Source organism: Panthera pardus, unplaced genomic scaffold (genome assembly GCF_024362965.1).
Source record: "Panthera pardus isolate Hobbes unplaced genomic scaffold, ASM2436296v1 HiC_scaffold_2, whole genome shotgun sequence".
In the NCBI taxonomy this organism is placed as follows: Eukaryota; Metazoa; Chordata; class Mammalia; order Carnivora; family Felidae; genus Panthera; species Panthera pardus.
Genome location: NW_026526765.1, coordinates 110,361,093 through 110,385,374, shown reverse-complemented (window position 1 = coordinate 110,385,374; position 24,282 = coordinate 110,361,093). Strand labels below are relative to the sequence as shown.

General features: G+C 39.4%; 1 protein-coding gene across 2 annotated transcripts in view; it reads right to left on the bottom strand.

The window, feature by feature from the left end:
• DEPDC1B (DEP domain containing 1B) overlaps positions 1 to 24,282 on the bottom strand; it is an 85,924-nt gene that overhangs the window by 39,962 nt on the left and 21,680 nt on the right. For both annotated transcript variants that reach the window (XM_019414305.2, XM_019414306.2), the window contains 4 exons: positions 9,618 to 9,753; positions 4,302 to 4,429; positions 3,525 to 3,655; positions 1,557 to 1,604 (listed from right to left, as the gene is read on the bottom strand). In XM_019414305.2, the coding sequence (XP_019269850.1) occupies positions 1,557 to 1,604; positions 3,525 to 3,655; positions 4,302 to 4,429; positions 9,618 to 9,753 (443 nt within the window). The remainder of the gene's footprint in view (positions 1 to 1,556; positions 1,605 to 3,524; positions 3,656 to 4,301; positions 4,430 to 9,617; positions 9,754 to 24,282) is intronic.

Below are 24,282 nucleotides of genomic sequence, written 5' to 3'. Positions count from 1 at the left end.
CCATTAATAAGTAATTCCAATTATTATAATATTCCTGCAGAAGTTTTTGTGGCTTTATGTATACATCTTACTTGCAGGAAAAGTTACAATCTTCACAACGTTTTGATCACTGAAAAATCTGTATCATAATCCCACCTTAATATACATTATACAACATATTATAGCCTAGATTTGTCATACTGGCTTCTTCTATTCTTTCCCAGTTCATCAATTATCAAAAGCTTGGTTTGCCAGGAATTTAGAAATGGGTAATTTAACTTTGCATTTAGACCTTCTATCTCATCATTGCCAACTCTGTCCAAAGATATAATTTAAATTTAATTTACCTCAAATGGTTGAGTGGGAATAATAAAAAGCACTCTCCCAAGCTAAAACCACTCTACGTCTCAGACGTCCCAAAATATTAACCAAAACCAATGAAAATTTAATAGTTAAACACAGAGAACCTTGGGCTTCATACAAGCTAATAATTGGTATTCATATTCAGAATGATAGTATATAATCATTGTCCACATATTATGACTGGAATTACCTACAGTAAACTGCCTGGTTATCTTAATTTCATTCTATAATCAAACAAAACTAACATCAATTAAATAAATCATTCAGGGTCTACTAACTCATAATTTTATTATACCTGTCTCTGTACATGCTAGTTCTACCCAAAAGGTACCTCTCTCAGGCCATCTGTGAGGCTTAAAGGCTTCATAGACCAAATATCACCACTATTAGCAAAAGAACTAGAATTCTTCTCATTAAAATCACTTGTTTGGGTTAAGCCATTAACTATTAGAATCCCTTCTTTGGGTTAACCCTTCTAAAAAATCCCCAGAAAAAAAGGGCAATGTTAGTGGGATACTATAATACATTTTTCACAGTGCCTACAGCATCCGATGATGTGGATATCACATGCCTGTGAAATGGACTGTGGGTGCCTATGAAAATCCTCAGAAGGACCATTGTGATCCAGGCCCCTTCATTTTACATCCAATTACTGAAACATCCCTTCTTGTTTCTCTGCACGCCAAGTTCTTCTCCTTCCAAACCAGCCTGCTTATCAGTCAGACTAGTCTAAAATATTTCTTTCCCACTTCAACTGGTGCCCTATAAAAAGCCAATAGTAGATAGGATCTGCTGAGCAAATGGAGATGTAAATATAGGGCATATTTAGGGATATATGTTTTAGGAATAAAATACATGCTTTAGAAATAAAAATGTGTAAACAGTCAACAGGCAGCTATCTGTACAATATTATATTCAATACTACTAATTTTTCTTTACTGTGATGAAGCAGTCAGAAGTAGTAGTATGGGTAAATCTGTAGTGTGATTATATGCACTAGAAAAAAGAAGCACAAAATACCTTTAAAAATGTTCTATAACTCAGCCATTTCACCGAGTCACAAATTCATCACTAAAAGCACACAAGTCCCAAAATAATTAACTGCCAGTCTCACAGGTGTCAAATCAATGTTCAGGCCATTGAGCAAAAATATTTTCTAATTCAGGACCTAATTTCTGTTAATCTCATAAAACTGGAGGATAATTAGTACTTACAATTTGCCAAACACTTCATAGCTGACAGTACCCAATGAGGAAGTTCTTCTGCAGAGAAATGAAAATAAAAAGAAGATATTTTACTCAACTGCATATAACTCAAAGAATTATATACACACATAGTATCATAAGAATATATAACTTGCCCAAATAATATGAAACCTATCTGCCAATCGCAAACCACAAATCACCTATGAATATAGCCGAATGTTTTAAAAACATGGAAATTATTCTTTTGCAGCAGTGTTCCAATATGCTTTTATAAATCATGCCTACAAATTTCTCTAAGGATAAGATGCACCTGTTGAAGCTTTGGTGAAAAGTAGACATCTGACAGTTTATTCCAAAGAAGCAAACTAACAAATCAGTTATCCTAGGAATTAAAGAAGGAAAAGAAAAAACAGAAAAAGCAAAAATATTAGTTATCAATTGTATTTGTGAATTCAGTTCAGCAAACAGCTAAAAAAAAAAAAAAAAAAAGGTAAATTCTGTATGTCCAATGTCCAATATAAGTATCATTTTACACATTTCAATTTTCAAAATGTTTCAGGGCAAGAAAGTGCTACTGACATACTAATATAGGCTACTCCTTTTAGGACAGTCTTAAAATAATAATTGTTAACACAGCTACAAAAAGTCCCAGCTGAGCCTTTTTTCTGGAGTCTCTCCCCTCCTCTGATGAGATGGACCTCTGATGAGATGGACCATCACTCATGCTTCCCCTTCTCCACTTTCTAAAAACTGCAAGGATACTGGCTGAACTGTGTTAGATCTAATGAACCTGAGGCTCTTCTTTCTGAAGAACTTGATAAGACAAAAGATGACTGGTCATCTAACTGGTAGGTAAAAGTATTCATGTTTGCTGCACTCAAAGAATGTGGAAGGATTTTAGATGTATTTCAAAGGCAATACCTCCATCATTCTATGTAAGTTAATTTTATATGTTGATATTAACCTGACAACTCACAAGGTCACAAATTCGTTTGTTTCCTTAATGTCCATCATTCCCGATACAGAGACTATATGAAAGAAGTGTTTCAAGTTTCAATGACACATTCTGTTCCTGTCAGGAAACATGGCCTAGAAAAACCTCTTCCCCTCTCACAGCTGCTGAGGCTCCTTCTGGTAGAGTTCCATCTTGTTGCCCAGGAGACTCCAGCTCTAAATTTAATAATAATTTATAAAAACCCAAAAGTACTATACCATCTTCCCACATCCAAAGGTCATTCTAGTTCCAGCTATTTCCAGGATCAAGGGTTGGAAGTAAAGGAAGAACTGTTCAAAAAACCCATCTAATTCTGGTCCATCCCTGATCCAAGCGAAGTAAGCTTTAAAATCAGTAAATCAGTTAGGGGATTCTGGCCCACCATGGGTACCATGACCTTATTTTTCCAAACAAAAAAAGAGGATAGGCAGCTGCCTAATGTCTTTTTTTCCTGATTTGTAAACTGGCTTGGAATAAAAGGTATAAAAAAAATTGAAGCACCTTCAGCATTTACAGAACTACCCTTATTAATTAAAAAAAAAAAAAAAGACATAAACCAAGACTATTCTGGAAAATCTACCACAGAGACACCATAATGAAAAGGTCGGGGAGAACCTAAAATCAGTCAAACTCACCTGAAACCTAAAATTAATCTCTCCAAGACCCAGTTCTAACTGACTTAAGCACTCAGGTCTTAAACTTACCTACTTTTCAGGGATTTTCTGTGAATAATATAGAACCACTTAATGCCCAGTGTGACTAACATTGAACTAGCCTCTGGATGGACTGTGCTGAGGCTTTGACCTTCCATGACATCTCCTTTATGCACACAATCATTTAAAAGGCATGAAAGTGAGAGAAGGCTATACATAATGAGGAGGTACCTTCATTGAGGGTTTGAGGAATGGTCAAAAAGAAGCTGAGGGAGCTGTGCAGCCAGCATAGTGGATCAAATGGGACCACAGTGGTTTTTATGTACTTACTTGACTTGTCGTCAAGGATGACAACTCCCTGCTTGCTCACACTATATACATTATGGATGATGAACTTGGAGTTGACCAGTTTAATATCTAAGACTTCTTCCAAAGAATCCAGGCCAAGGACTTTCTGTAAACTGAAAAGATATATGATAATTAATTACTTTTAAAAAATCATTATTACCCAAAAACCCGGCATGTAAAAGATCAATCTTCAAAATGTGCTGCTTTTAGGCATTTTATACAATCTTTGGCAAAAAGGCTAGAAACTAAATATGACAAAACAAATTTAAAAGATCCTTGGGTCATTAACATGTTGCTTCACTAATTTAATATAACACCTTCAATGCCAGGAAAAACATTTCATAAGATACGATAAAAACAGAAAATAGCTTACCCAATGATGAGAAACTGCTATTAGTACATGTTTGTGAGGGAACGAAAATGCTTTGTAACATCATTTACCTTAATTACCTATAGTACAGCAAGTATCTAGGAGATGAAATGTACCACTGTGTTTCATTAAACATAAAACTTCAGTGTTACTAGAAAGTTGAAGAACTTTTAAACTTCTATTCTTAACTGTCCTATAAATGACAAGAGAAAATTCCCAGAATTCAGTTAAATTATGTTCGCTAAGCAGCATAGCTGCAAATAATGCAAAGTTAAGCTTTTAATACATAATTTCAGAAAATTAAATATGCAGAGAGTAGTAGAGAAGCAAACCACAAAAAAAAAAAAAAAAAAACACTGAAAGTTCTCATTAATATCAAATGCACATACTATGATAATGTCATAGACTTCCATATCTCTTCTACATTGGCCTCCGTCAGCTGTCTGCGGTAGACAAGACGGCAGGCCGGCACCTCTCCAATAGCAATACTGTGACGCTTGAACCACATCTCAGAGTTCTAATTGGGGGAGAGTAGAAAGAAAAAGAGAGTAAATATTTCAACAGGCAGTAGTATGAGAAATTTCTTTGACTTGGTTATTTGTAATTTGATTTAAAATAATAACTAGAAATATAAACTAACTTTCTTTGTACTGACTGCAGAGAAGTATAACTGTTAAAGATCAGGTCATATTATAAGTGAGTATTTGTAAATTGCAAAAGAACTATAGCAATAAACATGACATTGACTAGCTATTTTTTTCCTGTGGGAATTTCAACTAATCAACGAGGTAGCCATGAAATAAAATTGTATTAATTCAAAATTAAGTCAAAGAATACCTATCCAAAAAAAAAAAAAAAATACCTATCCATATTCACACGCTGTCCAAACCGAGTGACTGTTTAAAACAAAATTAAAGTCTATTACTTTCAAGAACTCTCTATTTTTTATAAGCAAAAATCAAATAAGTACAATTTAAAGAGCAGCCCCCAGATCTTAGGCAACTGCAGAAGGCAGAAAAAATAAGAGCTCCCCGGAAAACTGAGACAGTAGGAAGAAAAACTAAAATTCAGAGAGCTTAAATAATTTGCTCAAAGCCACACAGCTTTACCAGTTCAACATTCTTAGTATCTCCTTTCTCACATAGTCTACTAAACGTTTAATTCTTAAAACTTCCTTTTTATAATCACAAAGAGAAACATTGAGGTTTTACAGACAAAACATGTAAGAAATCACTTATAAAGATTTTCTGTAATAGTTTTTTACAAAAGTATCATTACAGAAAAATCTTATAAATTTGGATGAAAGGAGCCAGAAAGTTGTTTTATGATTTTGTTTTTAGAGAATTACTGAATTACAAAAGAAAGTCGAAGACCGTGTAGATTTGTGAATTTTTTTTAAGTATCTAAATTAAATTAGGTGTTCATTTTTGAAGGCAGGCATGTAAATTGTTGCATTTGCCTAGAAAATCTACTTCCAACTGAGAACAAACTGAGGGTTGATGGGGGGTGGGAGGGAAGGTAGGGTGGGTGAGGCATATTGAGGAGGGCACCTGTTGGGATGAGCACTAGGTGTTGTATGGAAACCAATTTGACCATAAATTTCATATTTAAAAAAACTGCCACTAGGCAACACACACACAAAAAAATCTACTTCCAAAAGTTACCTTTTATAAAAAAAATTTTTTCTTACATTTATTCATTTTTGAGAGACAGAGAGAGACAGAGCACAAGCGAGGGAGGGTCAGAGAGAGAGGGAGACACAGAATCTGAAGCAGGCTCCAGGCTCTGAGCTGTCAGCACACAGCCCGATGCAGGGCTCAAACTCACAAACCGTGAGATCATGACCTGAGCCAAAGTCAGACGCTTAACTGACCGAGCCACCCAGGCGTCTCCAAAAGCTTATCTTAAAGAAATACCATGGACATACTCAACTAATTATCTGTAAAGACATTGCTCATTACATTGTTTACCAGAAAACTAGAAACATGGTATATACTAACAGTAAGGGACTAGATACATAAACTATATTGCTTTATGTTAGACAAGATACAGATACTAAATATGATGTCAAATGTTTAAAAACATGGAAAAAGGGGGTGACTGGGTAACTCAGTTGGTTAAACATCCGACTCATAATTTTGGCTCAGGTCATGATCTCATGATTCATGAGTCCAAGCCCCTCATTGGGCTCTGTTCTGACAGTATAAAATCTGCAGGGGATTCTCTCTCTTCTCTTCTCTTTCTCTCTTTCTCTGTCTCTGTCTCTCTCTCTCTCTCTCTCTCTCTCTCCCTCCCCCTCTCTCTCTGTCCCTTCCCTGCTTGTACACTTGTTCTCTCTCTCTCTCTCAAAATAAATAAACTTAAAATAATAACATGATGGGGCGCCTGGGTGGCTCAGTCGGTTGAGTGTCCAACTTCAACTCAGCTCATGATCTCGCGGTTTGTGAGTTCAAGCCCCGCGTCGGGCTCTGTGCTGACAGCTCGGAGCCTGGAGGCTTCTTTGGATTCTGTGTCTCCCTCTCTCTCTGACCCTCCCCGTTCATGCTCTGTCTCTCTCTGTCTCAAAAATAAATAAACATTAAAAAAAAAATTTTTTTTAATAGTAACATGAAAAAAGAAGCAAAACATTGTTGTAAGTGAAGAACACAGGCCACAAAAAACTCAACATGATCTCCTTTTGGAGGTAAAAATGTGCACAGAAAAAAGGATACAGAAGAAAAATGTTAATATTAATTCTCTCTGGATGATATCATGGGTGATTTTTTTTTTTTCATCTCTGCCTGAAAACAATTCTATTGAATAAGTGAATTACAGCAAAAGCAGTTAACAGTTACTGACTACCTGTGGGCCAGACACCATTCTAAGCACTTTATAGATATGAACTCACCTGATTCTCACAACAAGCCTACCTCAGAAGGTACTATTATCATCTCAGTTTCACCAATAAGAAAACTGAGACACAAACACAAGGACTAAAACAGAGAAACAAGTCCAAATAAATAGTAAATGGAGGAGCCAAGATCCAAACCCGGTCGACTGGCTCCAGAGTGCACAATCTTACTTTCCATACTGTTCTGCCCCTCAGCAAACACAATGGTTTCATTTTAGTATTTTATTTTTTATCTGTGTAAGTAGCTAGGCAAGAGAAAAGACAGGATAAAAAAACCACCGAGCAAAGAGGAAGCAAAGATAGAAACAGGGAAAGTAAAATAGAAATAAATGATGAGCTGAAGTTCTTTTTAAGAAAGATGACATTTCTTTATTGACTAATAACCTCATCATTCTAAAACCTACACCAAGGCCCAAGTGGGGACACAGATCCTGCTCTGCCATTCTTCCTGTGAACCATGCTCAAGAGGTAGCAGCCTAAGCTTTGCTGGAATTACAATGAGCAGGGAGCTCAAACCTCTACCACTTGAATTAAGGGGGATGTATAAGAAAGAGAAGGCGAGACAAAAGTATCAAAACAAATACAGGTACAGATGACCCTGAGAGGCCTGAGAAAATTGAAACTTAAAAGCTTAAGTTACGGGAAACTGAAACCTAACCAAGCTTAACCAGCTTGTTCCGCTTCTGTACAATTGCTTGGCGCGCCCATGTATTCCTGATCAATCATTGTTGCCTGGCACATCCGTATATTCCTGATCAACCATTGTTACTTGGCACATCCGTGTACTCCTGATCAATCATTGTTGCCTGGCACATCCGTGTATTCCTGATCAATCATTGTGATACCCGTACCCCCGGTTGTGGTCTGACCTAAAGGCAGGAACCAATCGAATACTGTTAAGTGTCCAACTTTAAACACCAACCAATCGCAGCTCTGTAACTGTGGAAAATTCCTGATTTCCCCATGACTTGTTTGTACCTGTCTATAAAAGGGGTGTAAAAACCTCTCTCAGGGCCTCTTGGTGTCACCGGCAACGGGGGCGCAGAGGTCCAGGTTCGAACCTGCAATAAATGACCCTTGCTGCTTAGCTTTGACTCTGGACTCTGGTGGTTCGTTTTTGGGGGTCTCTTAAACTCTGGGCATTTCAACCCGGGAAAGGATAAGCTTTGGGTTAAAATGGTTGATGAATCTAGGACATCGGTCTACCACTCCAGGGCTCCTGAAAAATTAGAAAATGACAAGAAAAGACAGAAGTCATTGTCACTAGGGCATTAAAGTATGCTAATGAGCATTTGGTCTTCTGCAGGTGATACCAGGAATATTACAACTTCATAGAACCAAGTGGAATAGAAAATGAAAGTAGTTATTATCGATGACATAAATACATATTAATTTACGGGATTTTATCTCCTTTGTATAAACAACACTGAAGACCTTATAATGAAAAAAATGTCTGTTGAATAGCCACTCTGCCAATGGGGTCATATCAGATGTTTAAATGCAAATGTTAAAAGAAAAAAATGTACCTGATCTCATGGAACTTATATTCTAATTTTCTCTGGGACAGAAACTATCAACTAGACCTCAATTAAGTACTCCTTGTTAGGAATTAATTAAAAGTCCTCAAATACCCTAAGTCACTTGACTCTGTTTTCTAGTTATCTATTTTGGTACTGTATGCTTCACTAGACTATGAGCCTTTTTAGAGTAAAAACTGTATCACATATTACTGTGTCTGTGGAGCCTAGCACAATTCATGGCACACAGTAGACGCTGATTCAATATTATCTTTGTTGAATAAATAAAGTAATTAATGACTTCCAAATATGATCTTGCCTTTAAGTTCCAGGATCATTATCTCCATCTGCCTATGAGACACTTCCATTTAAGGTAAGCCTGGTTTATCACCAATCATATTTAAAACCAAATTCATCACCATCCTGACAAACCTGCAAGTCCTTAAAGGAGTCCTTATTTCTGTTACTGGTGCCACTCTCTTTCTAGAATTATCTTTGATAAAGCCTAAGCTTCTTAGCTATTCTCTTCAAACTGAAAATACAATCTCTTTAAAAAATAAGTGTTTTTTCTTTTAATTACATTGCCTAAAAATATGTACATCCCACCTTCGCAAACAAACGTATGAACTGGACATCTAGTCCTATTGGACTAGACTAACTTAAAACACTGGTGTGAGTACAATTCTTAAAAACTGCCATATAAAAGTTTTTCTTTGTATTTTATGTTTTAGCATCGTCTCAATCATGGTAGTTTTCTACTGGGAATATTTTAATGAAAAAGAGTACCAAAAAGATTAGATTATTCAACAATAAGCTTAGGTTTTCCAAAACTAACAGAATCTACCTTTGATCATCTATAGTGTCAGGGGTCATTCCACAATACTTCACATCCTAACCTTCTCACTCTCAACTAGTAATAGAACAAAATCCAGGAGACAAAGAGGGAGAAGAGTAAATTCTAGAACACAAGAGAATGAGATTATAAGGGAGTTGTCACATAAACCTGCTTGTTCTGAACATATGAAAATAGGTACCATATATATGCCAAAGCCTCAACAGGCAAGAGTTCAACAGCTAATCTTTCCTTGTCACTGTTCTCTCAGCTACGGACACCTAAGATATTTTAAAGTACTTTCAGACCATTGTTCCTAAGGGACCAGTAGAAAAAAGACTAAGGCTGGTGGTTCACAGATCATATCCTATTTCTGGTAGCTGCTAGACCCACCCCCAGCCACCGCCACCACCATCGCCCCACTCCACCCGGACCATCCCACCCACTCTTTTAGTAACACACTTACCATCACAAGTGGCCTCACTGGGATGTTCTCTTGTGAAGTCCCTGGTGGGGGGTCATTCCATTCTGGAAATTTTATAGCATCTTTTTGGTATGTAGGCTTCTTTGGATATGGTTTCAGGGGTGAGGAAGGAGGAAATCTAAAAACCAAGAAGGAAATCTCTATTATTTCAGTCAATGGGAGACACAGATATTTTAACAACAGCCCCCATTTCTTCTGTCCTTGAGAATTTATGTAATAATTCCAAACTTCAGATAATGGAATTCTCACTATCAATCAGAGTATGAATGCTCAAATTATTACACATGGCTCACTAGGCCCAACATACGACTTTTTTCAAAATTCATTCATTATGTCTACTAGAAAACATTTATGAAGAAAAACAGGAATCAAACCTGTGACACATTATTAAATAAATAAATAAATAAAATTTGTTCTCTTATCAAATGATTTTCATGAATAAAGATGTTCTTAATGGACTGCTGGAGCAAGCCAGTTCTTTCACCCAGCTGGAAATCCTTAGTACCTCACAACTCTCTGAAATGTCTAGGTGGTACGTATGCAAAAGAAAATATGGACCAATGAATGCTCAGCGCTACTTGCTGAGGAAGAGCATATCAGCACAAGAATCTTTTACCCTAATGTTCATTTTTATAACTATTTCAAAAGAAGATTAATCAATCCTCTTTCCCTTGAATATGGAACACTTCACAGTGAGATGGAAGCCTCAGTCCTGGAGGAGGTGAAAGCTGCCCAGTGTCCTTCTGCCTTTTGATCCCCTCCTCTGTCCCCATACCGCCAAGTCACTGGCAACATCACTCCTTGGACCAACACAGAGAAGCCTAAATACGCTAACTCTCCTCAAATCAGTCTAGGCCATACCTGATAAACAACAATAGAAAGGTAACTAAATACATACTTTCCTCAGAGTAACTGTTCTTGTTAGTTTGTTAGAAAAAGACAGGCTGCAGGACATTGAAAAGGTAACACAAGATCTCTAGTTCTTCATGTTGACATGGAAGTCAGTAGGTAGTTTACTTTTCATTTATTTAAGCCAAAATAAAGGTTTAAAATCTTATCCATGATACCTGTAGGAAAAATAATCCAAATAAACTAGAAAGATCTTATTCCTAAGGCAAATGAAGACAGAAATAGTTTTCAAATGCCTATAGTTTACCAAAAAAGTTTGTACTGAGGTGAATCAGAAGAATCACAAGTAATAAGCACTATGAAGCAACATTTCAAAAATAGTCACAATAGACTTGAAAGGGATGGCTAGAGGCACCTGGGTGACTCAGTTGGTTAAGCGTCCAACTTTGGCTCAGGTCATAATCTTGTAGTCCTGGGTTTGAGCCCTAAGTCCGGCTCTGTGCTAACAGCTCAGAGCGTGGAGCCTGCTTCGGATTCTGTGTCTCCCCCTCTCAATGCCCCACTTGCACGCTCTCTCTCAAAAAAAATAAATAAATAAACATTAAAAAAAAAAAGTGATGGCTAATGAAGATAAGTTTCATCTTCTCTGAAAAAAAATATGCAATGACTATGCTTTATTTGAAAAGTCAATGAGAAAAAAATGAAATCATTAAATCAAATTAAAGATAAATAAACTGAAAGCTTAAATTTTTTAATCAAGTTAAAAGACAGGCATTTTCAAACAATTCCAAAATATAAATTAAATCTCTAAAGCCCATAAAAGTTACTCTACTTCTTTTTTTTAATGTTTTATTTATTTTTGAGAGATAGAAAGACAGAGTGCGAGCAGGGTAGAAGCAGACAGAGAAGGACACAGAATCCGAAGCAGGCTCCAGGCTCTTAGCTGTCAGCACAAAGCCAGATGCACGACTTAAACCCACGAACAGTGAGATCATGACCCGAGCCAAAGTTGGACACTTAACTGCTTGAGCCACACAGTTGCCCCTACTCCTTAAGTAAAGGCTGGCTTTTACTTAAGCCAGCTTATTTCTAAGAAGCCAACAATCGTAACACAAGTCCTACTGCCAACATACAGCACGTAGGCACACACTCAGGTACACATAAACACTCTCACATTCAAACACACATGTGGTGGGGGCGCCTGGGTGGCGCAGTCGGTTAAGCGTCCGACTTCAGCCAGGTCACGATCTCACGGTCCGTGAGTTCGAGCCCCGCGTCGGGCTCTGGGCTGATGGCTCAGAGCCTGGAGCCTGTTTCCGATTCTGTGTCTCCCTCTATCTGCCCCTCCCCCATTCATGCTCTGTCTGTCTCTCTCTGTCCCAAAAATAAATAAAAAACGTTGAAAAAAAAAAAAAAATTTCAAACACACATGTGGTGTAGCAAATTGTCTCCAGGGAATTCGGAGATCACCCACTTCTCAGTTCTTTAAAAATTAAACACCATCCCGGGGTGCCTGGACGGCTCAGTCGGTTAGGCGTCCGACTTCAGGTCAGGTCATGACCTCACAATTCATGAGTTCAAGCCCCACATCAGGCTCTCTGCTGTCAGTGCAGAGCCCACTTTGGATACTCTCCTCTCTCTCTCTCTCTGCTCCTCCCCCCACTCTCTCTCTCTCACACATCCTCTCTCAAAACTAAACATTAAAAAAAATTTAAACACCATCCCTACTCCCACCCCACCACTAACACCCACTGCTTATCCCTCCAACTCTGTCAACTAAAGTTGTGAAAACTTGACCTGTGCTCCAGCCCTAGTTCTCTCCGGAACAGTCTTTGTGTCCTCTGGAAAATAACAGTGTCTATAAGTTTATTCATTTGTCAAACAAAGGGATTAAATTGGATGATCCATAAATGTCCTCCTGGGTTCAAAATGCGTTTCTTGTATTCCCACACCCTGAAACAAGTAATAGCTTCCAAAACCCACAGCAGCAGTTCCTAAGTGGAGAACTGTGATTGAAGTGATACCAGGGAGTCACTTTCTGCCTTTGCCCTGAGAAGATGCCCTGGGAAGATCAATAACAGATGTGGTGTCTTTGCAGCCACCTGGCCAGAGATGAAATGCAGAAGAGCTCCCTCTCATGGACTGTTTTTATTGTGTGTATTGAAAGTTTTCCATTTAATTCTAACACTTTAATCATGTCTTCTCAGGCTTCAAAGGCTGTCACAGATGATCTAATCCAACTGTCACGTTCTTTACTTATGGAAATCAAGGCCCAAAAGAGGAAAGCAACTTATTAAAAGACTCACAACTAACTGGCCATGCGAACAAACCATCTTGCACAAAAGATGTGTAAGCCCTTTAATAAGGACATCACAAAACTTTATTGAAAGACATTAATGAAGTAAATTGATAGATGTATCATATTGGTAAATAAGATTCAATATCAATATTCAACAGCAAAATGGCAATGTAAATATTCCTCATGAAGACATACACTTACAGAGAAATTCTAATTAGAATATAAAGTTTTTTATGAAATATGATAAACTGATTCTAAGTTTACATGGAAATGCAAGAGGCCAAAAACAATCAAGACATTCTTAAAGAAGAAAAACAAAGTGAGGAGACTTACCCTACCAGCTATCAAGGCTAATTAAGATAATATGGTAGGGCTATACTGATGGCATAGACTATGGATTCTCAGCCTCAGCATTATTGACGTTTGGGGCTGGATAATCTTGTGTGGAGAGCTATCCTGTGTACCATAGGTTGTTTAGCAGCATCCCTGGCCTCCACCCACTAGATGCTAGTAGCACACCCTCCCAAGTGTGACAACCAAAAATATTTCCAGACATTGTCCCCAGCAAAATGGCCCCCAGTGGAAAATCATGGGCCCAGATAATCTAAAACAAACATACACACTTATTTAGAAACGTGGTTTATGGCAGACCAGACATTACAGATCAGTGAGAATGTATGGACTGTTCAATAAAGAGTTCTGGTCCAAGAGTTTCACACATGGGAAACGTGAAATTGCACCCCTGCTGTAGACTGCACCTCCAAAGATATTTTACAAAGGCACTTCCCTCCCACATCCTTCTCTGCAAGTGGTATTGCCACCACTCTATCAAGAGGCAGAGTGTGTTTCTCTACTCTTTTGGTTCTGGGTGAGACTCCCTCCAAGGACTTTGGTAACTAGGATGGCAAGAGTAAGAGGGTGCCAGTTCTACAGCCTGTATTTGCTTCAGATCATTAAGAAATAAATTTTATACTTCAAGTGTGAAAAAAGGGTGGGGGGGGTGTGCCAGTTCTGGGCATTAGCCTTAAAATGGCCTGGAATGCCCTTCCTGCCTCTAAGAGCTTCCACTCTTCTTCCCAAGCTCCCTCATATAGACTAGCCATCATGTAAAGAAGGGGGAGTACTCTGAGACCAGAATACTGCGAGGCACCTAAGCATCAAAAAGAGGTCCTAGAAGATGAGACACTGCATGGAAAGAAACTTGAGGTCAAGTATATGGCAGTTCCAGACTTGTGCATGCAGAGGTCATCATGGAGGTCCATTTTCCAGCCTCAGCAGTCCCAGCCAATGTCCAGCTAAGACTTCCCAAACTCCTGACTCACAAAATTATGTAAAAACAACAACTGTCTTAAGCCACTGTGTTTGGGCATAGTTTTGTTACACAACAACAGATAAGCTGAACAGAAATTTATTTATATCAGAACAGGCAGTCAGTGGACCTCTGAAGAGCCTCAGGGAGACTTGTTACAGGAACGTGGAAGGGCTGTGAGAAGGCTGAGGTTGGAGGTATAGGAAAGACCCATGTTGCCTAGTGGCAACAATTCCAGTCAAAATTGTCCCCTGCAGTGACATGGAAAATACGAAAGGTGGATTTGGATAAGGAGTTTTCCAAGATGAATGTTGAAAGTGCCAACCAGTCTCTTTCAGTCTTGATAACCAGGTATGGACGGACAAAGATAAACTAAAGAAGGACCACTTCAAATTTTAAGCAGAATTTAAAGGAAACATAAAAGAGCTATGACTTGATTCATAAACAAAACTATTTCTCATCCCCAGTCTCTCTCAACAAAAGGTTCTCAAAGTAAAATGGCCTTACAACCAATATCAAATTCAAGATGTTTCTAGTAAGACATGGTCCTTGGGTAGTTGCATGCATGGCTATAAAAGACTTTTACTATAACCTTAAAAAGATTTAAGGCAGTACCTTATAGATCATCTTGGTTAAAGTTAGAGTTTAAGAATCTTGAAGGTGTTATATCATGGCAGACTTATAAGTAGCCCAGGTAGAAAAGAGCCTGTTTCAAAGACACTTGTGTGACTTTTGTCTAATGGAATAAATCAAAATAAAATTCACAGAAAAGCCACAGCACTTTTAAGACACTAATACTAGCAGAATCACCATCCACTTGGACTAAAAAGTGAACAGTTCAAAATGCAAAAAAAACAGTCAAGAATCTCAAGCTTCTGTAAGCAGGAAGTTTATCAGAAAGTTATTTCACTGCAAACATGAGCCATTTTTTATGGAAAAGGAAAAAGGACTAAGTGTGCAGAGACAAGACTCTAGGGGGAAGAGCCAGGAACCATGTACCATCACTCACAGGAAGCAGAACTGGGCCCTAATCAAGGAATGGTAGACACATGTTCAACTGCATTTTAGAAGTGCTATGGGCTAACATTGTTTTATGTGATGCCATAATGGGACAAATTTAGAGAGTCATGATGCAGAGGATGAATGCAGTTTGCCAATGAATGGCATTGTGGCCAAAGTGTATTTTGCAAGAATGGCCACAACAGTATTGCCCATCCTTCCCCAATGTGACTCTTCTCCAGTGTGACTCTTCCTCAATGTAACTTTGATGAGGTCAAATATTCAACAGGATGAGATGATTTCTCTACCTCTTTGAATGTGAACAGGCCCTTTGGCTGCTTTGACAAATAGAATATGGCAGAAGTGACACTTTGCTGATTCCAGGAATAGACCTTACCTAGCTGGCAGTTTCCTCTTTTAGCCTATTGTAAATTTCCTCTTTTAGCCTATTGCAAGCAAATACTTGCTCTTGGGATGCTCATTCTTGGGACATAACCTCTTGGAAGCCAGCCACCATATAAGAATAGTGACCACCCTAACACCATCGTCATGAAAAGTATAACCCATGTGAAGATGCCCAATACAATCAAATCTCATGAGAAAAGAGAGAGGGGCCAAGAAGCACAAAGGCACCAACCACAACTCTGAGCAGAGAAAGAAGTCTTCTTGGAAGTGAATTGTGCAGCCCAACTGATGCTTTATGGGTAATGGGCAAACTGCCAGATGTGCTCTTGCTCAATTCTTGACACAAAATTATGAGCAGAATAAAATGCTTAAAGCCACTAATGTTTGAGAAAGGTTGTTTCTCAGAATGAGAATACCAGAACAATCCCAAATTCACACCATGAATAAAAATCATAGGTAAAAACCTTAAAATTTAGAATACAATATAAGAAAATATCTCTCTGACTTTCAGTAATAAAAGGACTCTTGTTAAGCAAGATACAAAAACCATAAAGTAAATGGGGCGCCTGGGTGATTTAGTCAGTTGAGCACCCGACTTGGGCTCAGGTCATGATCTCATGGCTCGTGAGGTCGAGTCCCATGTTGGGCTCTGTGCTGACAGCTCAGAGCCTAGAGCCTGCTTCAGATTCTGTCTCCCATTCTCCCTGCCCCTCCCCTGCTTGTGCTCGCCACCACCCCCATCTCTGTCTCAAAAATAAATAAATATTTTAAAAACTTTAAAACAATATAAACTATTAAAAAAAGATTGACACATTCACTTACATTAAAATAAAAAAAGTTCTGCTTATCAAGACACAATAAAATGAAAAAAAGGAGATCTTTGCAATCCAAATAATTGACAAAATAATTGACAAAAATTTTATCAATCCAAATAATTGACAAAAAGGATTAATATCCAGAATATACTTTTTTTTTTAACTCCTAAAAACATATAAGAAAAAAAATCCTATAGAAAAAGGGCAAACACATGAACCAGGCATTTCCAGATGTGGAACCAGGAATGATGAATAAACATATAAAAGACACTTGATCCATCAATAATCAAATAATATCACAACAAGACAGCATTTCATACTTACCAGATCGGCAAAAGATCAAGTCAGTCAATATCAAATGTTTTCTACTACTGGATAAAACTTAGCATAGCCGCTATGCTATGTTGGCATTACCTAGTAAAGGTGAACAAATATGCAGTATCTTCTAAACTAATTTCACTCTATGTAACTCTGGTTAGCCTAAAGAAACTCTTACACATGTACAAAAGGAGACAAGTCCATAAATGTTCATGGCAGCACTGCTTATAAAAGCAAAAAACTGGAAGCAACCCAAATCTCATTGGAAAAGGAAGAGATAAATGGATTGTGGTATACTGATAAAATATAAAGTAGCTGAGAAAATTCCTTAACTATAATTAAATACACCAACATGGATGAATCTCAAAAATCATGAGAACTAAAAGTCAGAAAAGAATACATACTGTTTGATATCTGTTATATAAATTTCAAAGCAGAGAAAAATATTTCAGGAGCCAAAACGATCCAAGGATAAGTGTTAAAACAATAGAGAGAAGCAAAGAAATGATTAACACATAAGGCAGGATAGTGATGATCTCTTGGAGAAGAAAATGCAAATTGTCAGTGAACAGGTGTTTACTATTCTTATATAAACCATTCAGATAGTTTATACACTCACCTATGGCATATATTTTAAATACAACTGACAACATTTAAAAAGAGCAGAGCTCCCTCCAGTGGGTTATACTGGTCTTTGCTTTTAAAATTCTAAATTTAATTCTAGCATTATGATCATGGATTCCAAAATTATAGTCTCTTAGAAATGATCTAGTTGTACACTGAATAAAATGAGACCAGAAAAGGAATCAGCACCAGCTAATCATCCAACACAACAACAATCCAGGTCTTACCTGTATTGCCAAATTTTGGTTGGAAAAAAAGCAGTTAAAAATAAACCATTCTGGGGTGCCTAGGTGGCTCAGTTGGTTGAGCATCCAATTCTTGATTTTGGTTCAGGTCATGATTCCAGAGTCATGGTATCAAGCCTTGCATCGTGTTCTGTGCTGAGCATAGAGCCTGCTTCAGATTCTCTTTCTCTCTCTCTCCCTCACCCCCTCCCCCTCTCCCTCTCTCCCTCTCTCCCTCTCTCCTTCTGCCTCACTCCCCAGCTCATGCATCTGTCTCACTAAAAATAAAATAAATAGTAATAAACTATCCCAGAACTTAATTTATTTTGACAAATTTACTTAAAACAAATTAGAATTTATTAACTAATCAATCAATTAAAATATTCTAGGGCATCTAAACTGCAAGGAGAACATAGTTTATAAATCTTAATAAATTTGAGTCATAAATGACACAATGCACTAACAAAGTTCTTCCCATTACATATGCTAAAATTGTTTCTTTAGCATCAGCAGAAATTTGCAGCATCTACAGCTTTTGCCAGCTTGCCTCTTTGCCTTAGTCACCTAAGCCTCTGTACAAGAAAAGCCAGGCAGAAAGTGATTATAGGAGCTGACCTCTCTGAGACTGTGGTTTCCAAGAAACCCATGCATTAGGCAAACCAGTAGCAATTTGCTGGGCTCCAATGTCCTCTGTACCCATTCAATGTATTGTTCAGGACCAGTAGTGGTATATAGTACAGTATTGTGTAAATGCTGAAAAACCGTAAATGACTATATTTCACAAAAACTGCTTAAAGGTGTATCAGAAACATAAAGTAACTGAGGGAATGAGAATAAAAGATGAAGCTGGAACAGTTGCCAAACTAAGGAAGCCATGAACTCTGAGATCAGAAATCGTTCCTTATTCCATATGAATAAAGATTCCATTATGAGTAAAGGATCAAATAAGATTTTTTTAAGGAAGGGAGAAATGTGATCTGGTCTGAAAGACACTCTTACCTTATTAGCAATAACTATTTAGAAAATGAATTCCATTTACAACAGAAGAAAATATAATATCTATAACTTAAAGAAATGTGTGAGATCTACAAAGAAAGTCACCACTATTTACAATAGCAGCAAAAAACATGAACTACTTAGATCTAAATCTAACAAAACTTGTGCAGCATAAGTACATGCACAGCAACAAAGCACGGCTGAGAAATTAAAGACCTAAATGAACTGAGAGCTATGCTATGTTCATGATTTGGAGGGCTCAATTTTGTTAATTTGTCAAATTCCCCGAATTGATCTATAGAGTCCATACAATATCATTAAAAATTTTGACGAAATTTTTATAGAAATGCACAAGGAGAGTCTAAAATTTATGTGGACAAGCAAAAGAACTAGAATAGTCAAAATAATTTTGAAAAATAACAAAGTTGGAGGACTTACACTAACTGATTTTGAGAGTTATTATATGTCTGCAGTAATCAAGACTGTTGTACTGGAGATAAGCTGGACATACAGGACAGTGGAACAATATATAAATTAAGTCACAGGACTTAATATGATGTTATGTCCCATATCCGCAAGAGTACACAGCCCAGGATCAAGGAGTGGAAGTAAGAAGAGCCCTACTGACCATCCCTCCCAGTGACCCATCCCCACAACTCTTGGTTCTGCAGTTAGAGGTCCTGTTCCCAAAAGAGAAACAAGTATTCCTGCCAGGAGACATAGCAAGTACACTTTAGACTCCTTGCAGCAAGGAGCAGAGACAAGAAGAGGGGCTGCTGTCATGGTAGGGGTAACTGATCCTGACCAGCAGGAGGAGGGTGGGCTGCCCTTCACCTGTGGGGGCAAGAACACCTTGTTGTATGGAAACCAATTTGACAATAAATTTCATATATTGAAAAAAAAAAAAAGAACAAAAAAAGAACACCTATGGCACCTATTGGTACTTCCTTGTCCCACTGTAACTGTACATGGGTATGGACAGAAACATCAGCCTGAGAAGTGTATGGTTGTCAAAGGTCCAGACACTTTCAGGAATGAACTTTGGGGTCACACTATGAGGTAACACACCCAAAGCTTGTCAAGGTGATAGCTGAGGGTAAGGAACTTTACAGTGGCAAGAGGAGAAGAAAGAGGATGAGGACCAGCTGTAGCCCTAAGACCAGCTGTGGCAACAAGGGATATATTCTTCTCAGTAATTTCCATCTCCTGCATGTCGTCTCAGGAGGAAAGTCCCATGCCCACGCAAAGAGAAGCAGATGTGTGCAGCACAAGTGATTGACTATGCCAGCCATGGAGGTGCACGGTCCCTACCTCCCTTCAAGAGGCCAACAGCCTCCAAGACAGTCCCCAGGCTCCAACCGCTGTGCCTTTCAGGCTTTGCCTCAATGCTTCCAGCACCTCAGTGAGTACACGGTGGGTATTGGAGCTGGGCCAATTCAACCAGAAGACATAGGACTCCTCTAGAAAGCAACTATTGTCCAAGGACTCTCCATCAACCTGGCCAAGACTTTCTCAGAACTGCACCCTATCATCTTAGGTCCTTCCTGCCCAATTCTTTCCCCTCTGCTTTCCCAGAGATCAGACCTGCATCAGAGTCCCAGCCCCTTGCTCCCTTCCCCTTTCAACCATTCCAGACAGGCCCCAAATACTAGCGTTAATTTCCTTTCACATCTAGCCCCATCATGGCATCTCCTTCTCTTCTCAGAGACTTGAACTAACAGACTCAGGCCTGTCTCACTCCAGTGTGTTTGTTACAGTCCTTCCATTACTGACTTCACAATTATACTTAACTGCAGCTCACTTGATGTGGGAAAAGACTGAGCCACTCAGACTCAGGAACAGGTGGAGTGATTATTGCTTAACTTCTCAGTTTAAAGGGACCTTATTAACCTTTGAACTTCTTTCTCAATGAATACTAGGCATTGTGTCAGGTGTGAGGGACACAGATAACAGCAAATTCTTTCACAGCCTTATCTTCCACCACACCCTTCCTAATAACACCTTCCACGTTCTTATATCCTTCAAGCTCACTTGTGATGACCACTTTTATAAGCAATTCCCTCCACCATGATTGACCCTCTCCCTTGCCTGGCAAACACCCACGGACACATCAAGACTGAACCCAAGCATCACTTCTGGGCAAAATATTCTCTGACGTACACAAGCAAAGTTGATTCCTCAGTCCTCCTATAACACACCCTAATCATGGCATCTGTGATAATGAATTCAGATTTATCAGTCTTCCTAACTAAAATGGAACTCTTTGAAGCATGGGTCATGCATCCAAAGTGTTTAGCACTGTGCCTGGCATAAAAAGTAGGTACTCCTAGATGCCTGAGAAGAGTAAGGGAAGCAAAAAGAGGACAGCAACAAGCAGCACACCTGAGGATCTAACTAACAAGGACCGTAACAAACAAGGACCAACACCAAAAAGAACCCAGAAGTATTTTGCAAGTGGTGAAATGCTGACTGGACACCAGTTGCATAAAAACACTGAAACAGGGGCACCTGAGTGGCTCAGTCGGTTGAGCATCTGACTCCAGCTCAGGTCTTGATGTCACAGTTCATGGTTCAAACCCCATGTCAGGCTCTGTACTGACAGTGAAGAGCCTGCTTGCTCAGCAGCTCGCACATGAACTCTCAAAATAAATAAACATTAAAAAACAAAAACGGTGAAACAGACTATGCTTTCTGACACTCCCATAAAACACCTGTCAGGCCTCTCCCACTGCTAGTTTGCAGGCTTATCAAATTCAGAGAGTGGCCTGCCCCACCCTTCCACAGCCCTCACAAGTCCACTCTTACAGCCTGCACCTCAAGGTAAGTTCCCACTCTTCTCAGAAACTTCTGGCCTGGGGTTAACTGAGAAAAACTGATGGATCCCCATGGGATCATTTTGTTTTGAGGTCAGAGTATTTAAGAACTACTCCTGGGGCGCCTGGGTGGCTCAGTTGGCTAAGCATCCAACTCTTCATTTCGGCTCCGGTCATGATCTCATGGTTCATGGGTTCAAGCCCCACATCGGGCTCTGTGCAGATGGCATGAAGCCTGCTTGCGATTCTGTCTCCCTTTCTCTCTCCCTCCCCCTCTCCCTCCCCTGCTCGCTCTCGATCTATCTCTCTCTCAAAAATAAATGAACATTAAAAAAAAAAGTTTAAAAAAAAGAACTCCTGTTCAATCTACCTTCTCTGGCCAAAATACCTTTCTCTTCTTCTAAGGGGAGCGTTCAGTAGGTTATGTTCACTGATTTTTCTGGATTCTCTACTGATGAAACTCCATTCTCTATTAATTATAGTCACGAGGCATCATGAATTCATAGGAAAGAAACTTGGGTAAGGATTAAAGGAAAAAAGAATTAAAGACCAAGTGGGTGAAACAAATACAAAGTGAAGGGAAAAAGAAACATGACACAAAACATGAAACACAAGAATATGACCACACATGAATGGCCAGGGTAGAAAGATAAAACATAGGTTCGAAATTAACCTGAGGTAATCACCAAAAAGCCTAAAAATGAGGATGCCACAAAAGTTTATCAGTAACCAGTAGATGCTTTTCATAAGTCAAGACAGTCTATTCAATACTCTGTTTAACACACCTACTTTCCCTGGCACATTTTACATCCAAAGAGGGCAGCGATAATGTAACCTCAGGATGAGCTGAGCCTGGTATAGAACTGTCTGCCCCAGGGCAGAGATCAGCTTACGGCTTATTTTTAGTGGAACCAGCTTACAGCTTATTTTTAGTGGATTCTGCTCCTGCACCTCAGGGACTGCCAGGGTCCTCAGGTGGAATCCATCCCCACAGCTTGGGACAGACTGCACTGCTGCTTACCTTTTGGGCAGTCTATATACACACCATAATCATGGCACTGTTTCCTCTGCCCAAAACAATTCCCCAGTTTTGCTCCTTCAACAGGCACTGCCTGTCATATCAGTTTGAGTTGTTGGTTGCAAAAACCAATTCTGACTAATTTAACCAGACACAAAAAAATTGAAAATATCCAAGTAGGTTACAAAATCAATAGGAGGGAGAGCTGGAGAACTAGCATCAGAAAGGGGGAAAAAAAGTGCTAGGGAGAAAGGAAGCCACAGCAGCACACAGAGCAGGAACCACAAGGGACAGTCTAGTGAGAGAGCGACGGCTGACACCATGGCCTCTGCATGCCTTTGCCTCTATGTGCTCTGCCCTTGCTCCTGCAGGCCACCACTGCTGTCACAAGAAATTCTAAGCTGTCCCTTCCCCTTCACATCTCTCACTTGACATTCAAAGTCGTAGGTAGGAGTGTATCAACCGCCAAGGGCAGGACAGGTCCCTGAACCCTAACTGCTGAAAGACGGAGAATCTCACCTACCTTGGCTTCTACAAGGAAGACAGGGCTCTGCCTCCCTCCAACGCTCACAAAAACAGGGAATCTCACAAAACAGAAAAGGAGCTTAAAATGTTTGGCAGCAAAAAAGGTGAAATGTCCAGTATATGTTTTTTATCAGTACCCCACAACTATAACATGGAAACCTGGACATTCATTCTTGACTTTTATGGGAGGAGTGGGTACAGAGACTCTGAGATACTCATCCAGCTCCAGAGGGTCTAAGCTCCCAGAGACTTTATATAGGAAAAATCCTAAAGATTTAGATGTTCACTAACCGCAGATGTATTTGAAGAACTGCAAGGACTTACAGATTGACAGGTGCCTTGACAAAGGTAAGAGTTAGACTCCAGACCTCAATAAAAGAAAATGCTAAACATCAGTAAAGATTCTAAATGCAAAGGGGTGAAGGGAGAGATCCAAGACGGCAGCATGGGAAGACCCCGAACTCACCTCATCCCAGAGACAAACGGAATCTACACCTACATGTACAGCAATTGCTCCTAAAGAACTGAGGGTCAGTGAACAGCTTCTGCACACCCAAGGATAGAGGGACCACACAGAGAACGGGCAGGAGAGACAGAGACAAGGTGATGATGAGAACACCACCACCACCCCCACACACTATAAACTGCAGAAGGAAGGGATAGCAACAGAGGGCTCTCAGCAGATTTGCACAACCTGGGGCACAGCAAAAATAGCAGTTTCAAGGGCAACTAGACTTTGAGTGGAAGAATCCCGTTTACTAACTCTAGAGCACCCATGGAACAGTGCGGGAACTGCTGAAACTCTCTCGAAGGCTGGAGATGCCAGTGAGGGTCATGTTTTTGTTCCTCCCCTATCTTGACAACACAGAGGGGGGCAGGGCCAAGGCATTCTAGCCAGCCTGCTGCCTCAGCAAGCACAGGGTCCCTGGCCCACACCAGCTCCAGCCATGCTGCCAAGGTGGCCACCCCACCCACCCCTGTCCCAGCTCCACCCAGCCCAACAAGGGCTACCACATGGTCCACTCTGGGAAACCTCCCGGCCCATGCCTCCTCTAGCTCCAGCCATCCCACCTGCATGTCTCCTCTGCAGGGTCCTCCACCCCACTCCAGCTCTGGCTGCACACAGCCAGCCCAAACCACCTCATTCACAGAAACATACACACAAAGTGTATATGAGGAGACAGAAGAATATACTCCAAATGAATTAACAAAACCTCTGAAAAAGAACTAAATACAACAGTGATAAGCAATCTACCTGATAAAGAGTTCAAAGTAATGCTCATAAAGATGTTCACCAGACTGGAGAGAAGAATGATTGAACTTAGTGAGAACTTCAACAAAGTGATAAAATATAAAAAAGAACCACCAGAGCTGAAGAACGCAATAACTGAAATAAAAAACACACTGGAGGGAATTAAGAGCAGATTAAAGGATGCAAATGAACGAATCAGCA